Below are 10,026 nucleotides of genomic sequence, written 5' to 3'. Positions count from 1 at the left end.
GGGAGGGGCGCAAGTTAAAAGCTTACGCCCCTAAGTTACGCCCCCTCTTACATCATATCCTGGGTCCGCTCCTGGAAATATTGCGATCTTTCAGTGAAACAAACAATTATATTTCACAGCCAAGAGTGAACTATTTTCTTTTGGTGCTCATGAGTTGAAAAAAGTATATTACACTCTTTCACTGTTTTTTACGCTAGTAAATGATATAATCAATTGGAAAATCGCGCCAATTGACGTAATACCGGCTCTAACGACATTTATTTTTCATCCAACTACGTTTTTTAACTTTAAAACGGTGCCAACGGATTATCAGGATGTAATCGACTGTTGATTTTGTTAATAAACAAAAACACCGAAAACCATTAAATAAATCAGTGTTTTTGTTTATGTTGTTTTTGATGTGTGCATGTTTGTTTGTAAATAATGGGTGCTCATTTGATATGTTAGCCAACTCACTTAACGATCCATCTTATTAACGTCTAACCGCACTTTTCTTCCCGGATATATATTATTTTTTAATCCTTAATGAAACTTTAGTGTGTAATACCATTGAGTGAATAAGGGTACCTCTTGGAAAGCATCTTAAGACTATTCTTGAATACTTAGACTGTGTTTTGCAAAGTCGCATATAAATTATATGCAACAGTCATCTTTTTGATGGTTATTATATGTTTCAATTGTTGCTGTTCTTTTTAATGACACATTTCTATTCGTTTTGGATGTATACAAATATGTTTAAAATCAATATTAACTTGAGTTTGAGTTGATATTTAATGTATTTTGTTATTACTTTAACGCACAATGGTACACTGCCGCACGCTACGCACCATTCCAGAACGAGCCAGCACGTGTTTTCCTTACCGCCAGTGTGGATTTAGATTACGTTTCTATCCAGGTGAGATGCACATTTTCCTCCCGTGCGGTGCTCGGGAAATTATCGGTTAGGGGGGAATCTTTGTTGTATTTATAGATGCTTTAAGTGAACAATTCATTTTCTTGTTGGATTAGCTAATTATCTTTTTCTACTGGGATTTATATTTAGCTTTAACATACATGTTTACTGTAAAATACTTTCACAAAAATAAAACGTTGTTGGACGGTAGCCGTTCTTTGAGTAAGCTTTGACCGTGTGGTATAATAATGAGGACATGTGCGCATAAATGGTCAAAATGTGAACACCAGTGAGTCTGTGTTGATTTTTAACTTTTCACTCGAAACTCGTTGGTGCTTAACACGTGGGCGGAGGATTGTCGAAGCAAAGGACAAACGGATTACAGTTAAGCAAATAAAAGGGCCAACGTCGGGTTCTGGTGCCAAGGGGTTCAGCCAACGTTGTCAAGGGTAACCATGGCGGAGGGAAAGCTTGCTTCATGTGCTCGATACCTTCTTATCATCCTTAATCTTATATTCTGGGTAGGTACACTCTTAGCCTTGTAGACCTGTGATAAACAAGTATAGCACATATTAATCATAATTTCATATTGTAATGAGTAATATTCATTCGCTGTATTTAAACATTTCGGAAATCATGAATCTGTTCGGACATGCTTATAGTAAGAGATGAACTACAAGTACTATAAGGGTGGAATGGTCAAATATTTGTTCTTGACTTTATCTACACCAGTTCCATCATTCAGTCATGTCCAATATGACCAAATTTCTGCTTTGATGGTCATTGCTACAAAATGGAAAATGAAACCACTCGGTAATGTAGTTGCGCAGTAAGTTATGACAATTTCCTGGTAGGAGATAATTGAACTTCGACCATGGAATGTTCATAACTGTCGATACGAGTACACATTATTGCTCGCTCCTACATGTGGTATTGGTTACAGCCCAGTGGTTATTTTTGCCCTAATTATAACAATAGGGTAAATGTTTGTCATAATAACTAACTGAACAAAGCCTTCGATTGTAAAACAGCCTTGTGCGTGCTGTTGAGCGGAAATACACATAATTCAAATAGACGGCCACCCATTCTTGTCTCATTTTGTTTCACGAAATTTGATTTGTTAGATAAGGCGCGTGTGTTGTGTCAATGAGGTGAACATTTTACCCAAGTTTCATGAAATAACTTTTGGGGTGTTGAACATTGAAACAACAAGAACTATATGAATCGAACCTTTAAATTGACATTGAGTTGTGACCTTGGCCTTGTCGTCGATCTTTGCACGTCATCTCTTTGGGTAAACATTTGAATGTCTTTTAATTTGTTTTATTTGGGTTGGAACAGCGGGCACCTCTGACCTTGAATTGTGACCTTGACCTTTAGATGACGCACCTGGAATGCTGTTTCTGCACATCGTTTCGAAGTGGTGAAGATTTGACCAGAGTTTCATGAACATCCTCCAAGTTGTTTTGGAGATACGGAGCGGACTCGAAAGTGTGCCCAACAGACGGACGGATGCTTAAAACAAAATCTCCCCCAACATAGCTATGGGAAGAAATACTGACAAGGCAGGACATGCTAGGGAGCCCGGATTTCTCTGTCTTTTTAAGACTAAAAATTCACATTTTCGGGAAATGATTAACACACGCTTATATTGCTTACGTTAAGCTACGCAAGTGCCAGTTAAACAAATTGATGCAAAACAAAGGAAAGTATGAGGCACGAAATAGTATTTGGAAAACATGGAACAAATTAAAAGAGTATGTCCAGCTAAATATACACATACAGACAAACATACATATATACATTCATACATGCTTCAAACAAGTTGTAATGAAGAGCACTATGCACAGACATTATATATTGCTTTTATTAACTTTGCGTTTATAACATTTTACTATATGCCAATGATTTTATCATTTTGGCAGCAATGTTTGGGTGCATGTAGTTTTATTTTTATTAATGTACTTAAAAATCGTGTTCACAGATCACGGGGATGCTGCTGTTGGGAGCAGGTATCTGGGTGGTGGCTAGCGACAACGTTGGAAAAACGGTCACCGAATGGCTTCGCATATCCATCCCCGCTGACACGCTCATGGCGGTCGGGTATGCCGTGGTCGGTGTCGGCGCCTTCATGTTCCTCATCGGCTTCTGTGGCTGCTGTGGCGCCATTCGGGAGAGCGCCATTATGCTCGGAGTGGTGAGTCCAGTCTATGCGAAGGGCTGAAATATATCTAAAGTTTGTATGTGTGGTAACCTTTCGTTACGTAAGTTTCTGTTGTATCAATGAGGATAACTTTCTTGATGTATATTCTTGATGAATTTCTAAAAAAAGGTATTTCTGATAGCATAGGTCCAAGCACTTTACACGATAATTACATAAAGAGTATGATCAGCTGCGCGCAAATACTTTACATAATTAATTCACAACATGATTTGTTATTTTATTGCAACATATACAGCTTATTTTACATTTAACCAAATTCCTTCAAATGATTGATACATATAGCAATTAATACCTAGACTTTTAAAACAGTTGCAGGTATGTGTTTCTTTTACAGTATATGGTATTCATGGTGGTCTTGTTATGTGGAGAGCTTGCAGGTATTGTCTACGTCGCATTGGAAAAATCTTCAGTAAGTTTTACATGCAATTTCCAACAACTAACTTTCTTAATCACCGAGACTATGGTACTTGCAAGTATTATTGCAAGAACATGATAAACTCGCGATAAAACTATATTTTTGTACTGCAATAACTGGATATTTGTCTATTGACTACGCCCTTGCTACATCAAGAATTAGCTATTATAACGTCATATCGCCATATGGCTGATGAACCTTTGGCTGGCTGTTATTGCCAGCATTAGATAAGGATGATGCACGGCGTGTACTTAGACAGGTATTAATACATATTAATAATGTTATACCATTGTTAATAAACACAGATAAAAATATCTGGCACACGACCTTTGTTAATCATGCAAAACATCGCCAGCTTAGTCCAGATTGAGTGATTTCAGGTTTTCAAGATCTGTACCATGAAATTGGAACATTTACAAGTTTTGTACCCCACATGACATGGCGTATTAGGTGGTGTGTAATAAATGGTAGCTCGCCTAATATGCTCTCAAATAAAAAATATGTTCCAAATGTACCATCGATTACCGTCAAATCGAGGCCTAAAACGAAAAGGGTTTAAGAGACACTAAGCAAAAGACAGAGTTTTGAATTCACCATTTTGTCAAGTGTTTCCCCAAATACCCACTTCAAATGTAATTTAGATTACACACTTCGCCCAATGTAATCCTAATTAGCTTTTTCCCAAAGATACACTAAATTACTTTATCAAATGAACTCTCGAATACTCACTTTACCAAAGGTGCAATCAATTGTCCATCTACTAAATGGACTCTGAAATACTCACTGTCAAATAGACCCTCTAGTACTATTTTGCCAAATATACTCCCGAATACTCACTCCACCAAATATATCCTCTTTACTCCGTCGCCAAATATACATCGGAATACTCAATCCACCAAACATACCCGCCAGTACTCCGTCGCCAAATATACTCCGGAATACTCACTCAACCAAATATACCCTCTTTTACTCCTTCGCCTTATATACTCCAGAATACTCACTCAACCAAATATACCCTCATTTACTCATTCGCCAGATATACTCCGGACTACTCAATCCACCAAATATACCCTCCAGTTCTCCGTCGCCAAATATACTCCGGAATACTCACTCCATCAAATATACCCTCCAGTACTCCGTCGCAAAATATGCTCCGCAAAACTCACTCCACCAAATATCCCCTCCAGTACTCCTTCGCCAAAAAATACTCCGGAACACTCACTCCACCAAATATACCCTCATTTACTCCTTCGCCAAATATACTCCGGAATACTCACTCCACCAAATATACCCTCATTTACTCTTTCGCAAAATAAACTCCGGAATACTCATTTTGCAAAATATACCCCCAATTGCCCACTCTTCTAAATGTATCATAGTTTTCCCACATTGATCAATGTACCCGTCAATTTAAAGTACACTGCCAAATGTACCCTGTCATTCGGTTTCTCATTTCGGCACATGCACTCTCAAATAATCACTTTGCCAAATGTACCACGAATACGCTTTTTGCTGAACGTACTCTTGATTACCAACTTGACAAATTGTACACGAAATTATCCACTCTTGGGAATTTAACTTCAACGCCTTTTAGGTAATGGGTGACAGTATTAGTCGGTCCACTCTTGGGAATTTAACTTCAATACCTTTTAGGTCATGGGTGACAGTATCAGTCGGTCCACTCTTGGGAATTTAACTTCAATGCCTTTTAGGTCATGGGTGACAGTATCAGTCGGTCCACTCTTGGGAATTTAACTTCAATGCCTTTTAGGTAATGGGTGACAGTATCAGTCGGTCCACTCTTGGGAATTTAACTTCAATGCCTTTTAGGTAATGGGTGACAGTATCAGTCGGTCCACTCTTGGGAATTTAACTTCAATGCCTTTTAGGTAATGGGTGACAGTATCAGTCGGTCCACTCTTGGGAATTTAACTTCAATGCCTTTTAGGTAATGGGTGACAGTATCAGTCGGTCCACTCTTGGGAATTTAACTTCAATGCCTTTTAGGTCATGGGTGACAGTATCAGTCGGTCCACTCTTGGGAATTTAACTTCAATGCCTTTTAGGTCATGGGTGACAGTATCAGTCGGTCCACTCTTGGGAATTTAACTTCAATGCCTTTTAGGTCATGGGTGACAGTATCAGTCGGTCCACTCTTGGGAATTTAACTTCAATGCCTTTTAGGTCATGGGTGACAGTATCAGTCGGAGATGGTGAAAAAGGATATAATTGTATGTAATACTATAAAAAGGTTTCGAAGACGAACGGGCGTCAGCCTTGCCGAGTACACCTAAACTGTTCAAGTAATAAACAAAGATGTGAAGCATTTACGTGCTTAGGTGCACAAACAATTTTTCTAAAAATGTTAATTGTTGTAGGGGTTTTAATCATTTTTATCAAATGACTATGATAAGTCAAAATAAATGCCAAAACATTATCGTTGTTTAAATACATTCTGAACAGTCAACTACAAAGTATTCTTCGTTAACCAAGTATCACGAACTTATGATTTTTTAGAGATGTAAAATGTCTGTAAAATTTCCTAACTAAATCGTTAAATAAACAGGACCAAATTGCACCTGAAATGCATCTTTAACGCAATGTACAAAATGTTTCAATATTTATCTGCAACACAAATATCATCCCTATAGTTGGATTACATACTGGATGCTCCTCGTAGTCTGTATATTATATTTTTAGTATACCATATCACCAGTTTTACATGGATGCCTTAGTTCTCAAGCTTTAAAGACCCCCTCTAGTGATCAAGATGTCTGGGGAATGAACCTGCTGCAAATCGAACTTTTTTATAATACCCCCGACAAACGAAGGGGGATATGTTAGAGTCACCCTGTGGTCGGATTGTCGGTCGGTCGACCGGTCAGTTGGTCGTTTTTTTTTTGCAATTTCCCTTTGTGCGGGACATAAAATTCAAAATTACTGCATGTAATTTAAATAAACTTTATACAATAGTATAAGTGTAGTGTACAGGAACCATAACTCTATTTCAGCTATTGCTAATGCCCTTTGTTACTTTTATTGTCCGGAGCATAACTTGAAAATGTAGTTACGTCACATTGTCGACAGAGCTTAGGCCCTCGTGGGCCTCTTGTTTTACGGAATTAATACCCCCTTTTAACTTTAAAGTTGTCAAAAACTTGGAAGTTTATGGAAGGGTCCTCATTACAGGCGCAATGGCTTAAAAATGATTTGTGCACTTGTTTAACACTATTAAAGTAATAAAAGTACTCATTTCAAAGAAATACTATGCCATTCCGGTGACATCATTGGCTCTTCGTCACTCCTATGACAGCTCTAGTTATGTATTCTATTTTTCATTTCTTTTATATTCTTATGTGTTTTGTATACATAAGCTTATGGGCCAAATGTATCCTGTCACTCAATCATTCACTTGTCAATTGAACCCACTTTGCTAAATGAAATGTCGATTACCCTCATCGTTTTCAAATGTTACCTTGACTAATTGCACGCACACATACTATACTATCGGTCACCCACATCGACCTCTGCACCTCAATGTCAAACTTCAACTTGCTTACCAACAGCTCGATCTTTAAGCATATGGAACACTGAGGCTTATAAGCCCCCTTGAAAAAAGGAATGAAAGAGTCTCAGATATGTCCTATGTATTCTGCAGAATCAATTCTATAGTACCAAATATGTTTCTGTACCTTTTCCAGATTGAGACCAATCTCAGGGACAAACTGTTGTCAGACATGCTCAACTCCACTGTTGTCCACAAGAAAAATGCCACTGCATTGGATATACTTCAGTCAAAGGCGAGTATACTTCGGTTTGCTCTTTCTTTAAGTAAGTTTTTTGCAAGGTACCCTAAGCTGAGAACAGTTTTATGCGAAAAAAAAACCGCTCAAAATGCTTCTTACAAAAGTTTGTTTTTCTTGTAAGTTCATGTCACCTGCTAAATTAACCAAATGCGATCCTTTGCTCTAACGGTCAGCTTTGTCTGTAACTTCAAAATTGGCCAGGAATGCTAGGTATGCAAATGGATGAAGTATATATGCATGTTTCATGAATTGCTTTAAGCACTTTGTCTTGTATTTGTAGGGTAAATGCTGCGGCGCAGATAATTTCACTAACTATAAAGAGAATTACTACTTCAAACACGATCCAAAGTTTGAGGTATGTATGGTTTACATGTGTATATGCAATTTAAATTTTGCTTGCATTACTGTATGTATATATTCCATGTATGTCTGACACAACCTGAATAACAAAACAAAACTGAAATGATTGATATCCACACAACGCAGTAAACCGAGGAGATTGACAACACAAACTGCAACAAACAGACATACATGTATGTTATTGTTTTATCACGTTGCACATTTAATAGCCAGTGCAAAAACTCGAAATACCATTTTTTGCGTAGAAAACATGCAGATTTGGCTAAATGTATATTTATAATAGAATAAACATGCTTTATTATGTGTGCCCGTTTTATCAAAACGTCTTTGTTTTCAGGACTACTCTGTGCCAGATAGTTGTTGCCTTACGTACAGCATAAGTCAGGACCCCGAGCCGGCCGCACTGAACCGCTGTCAGATGGAGGCCCGTCTAGGGCTCGTCAATGGTACACAACTCTTCACCAAGGTAAGTACTAATGACGGTGTTTCTAAAGTTCTTTTAAATGCCATTATTCTAGTTCATGTCCCATTGGGTATAGAGATCGTTGCCTTTACATGTTATTTGAAGGTCCGCCCGGGTGCCAAATTCAATACGCATCTTAGATTGATCTTATTATAAGGAGCAAAATCTGAGGGTTCTCATTGGCCAAATAATCTTATAATCCAATCAAAACAGCCAGATGACTGAAGCTTGTAGAATGTACTTTCGTTGTCATTTTCAGGGTTGCCTTAACATTATTCGAGACCTGATAGAAGACAACAGTGCCATTCTCATAGGTGTCTCTTCTGGTATTCTTGTACTAGAGGTATGCATGTCTTGTTGATTTTCATTCTTTTAAAACCTAAGTAACAACGTTTAATTACATCCATGGAATATCTTAAACTTAAGAAAAAACCTTTGCTTTGAGTAAAATGAGTGGTACAGTATATGCATGGCGTCTAAATGCCAGGAAAATACGGGCATTGGCATTGAAAGAAGCTCTAGATTGTTATTTAGCCTGAAAGAGAAAACAAACTGGTTTAGAGTCCAAAATTCACCGTTGTCCTTTTTATTTCAGCTAATCGGGGTGGCCCTTGCGATATACCTGTGCCGAAATCGATCAGATTTGTATGATGATGACTACTACGACGATTAAAGCAAAGAAGCCAGCCACCTGAACTTTCACGTTTCTAAATTCTACTCATTAATTTATGTTTTGATAGTCGTCTCAAATTCTACATAACATTTATTTAGACACACGCCTCCAGCAGAACAGGTGCAGCGGTGAAACGGATGTGTATGTCTTGCGGTTGCCATCGGAGCACCTCGGCCATTTTCCATCGAAAACGCTACAAGTGAATCGCGTGGTTATTTCAGTATAGCAGTTAAACCTAAGGACTTTACTCTTAGGAATCTTAATCATTGATGCAATAATACACTTCACTTGGAATCAATTTGAACTTACTAATACAAATCACTACAATAAATAAATAGTAATACTATTAATTTTACGAACTACTTCCACTAATGCACCGTGGCAAATGACCGATGATTGCGGTTTTCCAAGACGACACAGGAAACCCCGATGCAGGCTCTTTTGTTCACTTGTATAAAGAGACATCGTCGGATAATCCTCCTGACGTTTATTTACAAACTATGATTGCAACGATGATATGAAGATAGCCTGTGTTTGATTCCTGTATTTTATATCAAGAAATAAATTGCATTGATGTAATGTGTGACAAAATGTCGTATCGTCAGTCGCGACTTTTCTCGAGAAGGACACGAAGAAAAATGTGACTTAGCAGTGTCTGCTTGTGTGTGATTATTTCGAATAAGTGAACAATATATTTTTGATGTTCTCGTATGCTGTACAGATGTGGGTTTTTTTAATTAAAAAGAGAAAACTAGAATGATGGAGTTGCTTCATAATTAATGATACATAGTCTTCAGTTCATTTTTTTTTTAAGTTACGATTTAATCGATCTGAAGCTGTCGATAACTCGGCTATAACATGCCTCCACAAGGTAGCTATTGTAACGAGGTAGGGGTTACTTTGGCGTTCTTGTCCTTCCATATAAAGTGTTATAATTTTGTGACACGAACTACTTTCAGTTTTTCATGGAATGACTTTATGACTGGTAGAAGTGACATGTAGAGCAATACATGTTTCGTTGACCATGTAATTGTCATTATAGAAAAATTGGCCTTGGATTTGTCAAACATTACAAAATTATACTATTTATGCACTTTCTGACGCAAACAACTTCAACAGTTTCCAATAGAATAAAACAACACCGAAGGGCGCACTATTTTCACCGACAGGAGCAACAAAATACAACGGTATCA

General features: G+C 37.7%; 1 protein-coding gene across 2 annotated transcripts; it reads left to right on the top strand.

The window, feature by feature from the left end:
- The first annotated feature begins 868 nt into the window (after positions 1 to 868).
- On the top strand, positions 869 to 9,584 carry LOC128230506 (tetraspanin-7-like). 2 transcript variants are annotated; one of them, XM_052942829.1, is made up of 8 exons: positions 871 to 1,413; positions 2,877 to 3,089; positions 3,451 to 3,525; positions 7,233 to 7,331; positions 7,618 to 7,692; positions 8,035 to 8,163; positions 8,420 to 8,503; positions 8,756 to 9,584. In XM_052942829.1, exons 1-8 carry the CDS (start codon positions 1,348 to 1,350, stop codon positions 8,831 to 8,833), a joined length of 819 nt encoding a protein of 272 aa, XP_052798789.1. In that variant the 5' UTR covers positions 871 to 1,347; the 3' UTR covers positions 8,834 to 9,584. The 2 variants fall into 2 exon arrangements, with proteins under 2 accessions (XP_052798790.1, XP_052798789.1); XM_052942830.1 differs by lacking the exon at positions 7,618 to 7,692 and having other exon boundaries at positions 869 to 1,413.
- Positions 9,585 to 10,026: the final 442 nt, after the last annotated feature.

Source organism: Mya arenaria, chromosome 4, assembly GCF_026914265.1.
Source record: "Mya arenaria isolate MELC-2E11 chromosome 4, ASM2691426v1".
Taxonomy (NCBI): Eukaryota; Metazoa; Mollusca; class Bivalvia; order Myida; family Myidae; genus Mya; species Mya arenaria.
Note: the sequence above shows the minus strand (reverse complement) of the source record. Positions and strands in the feature narration are given on the sequence as shown.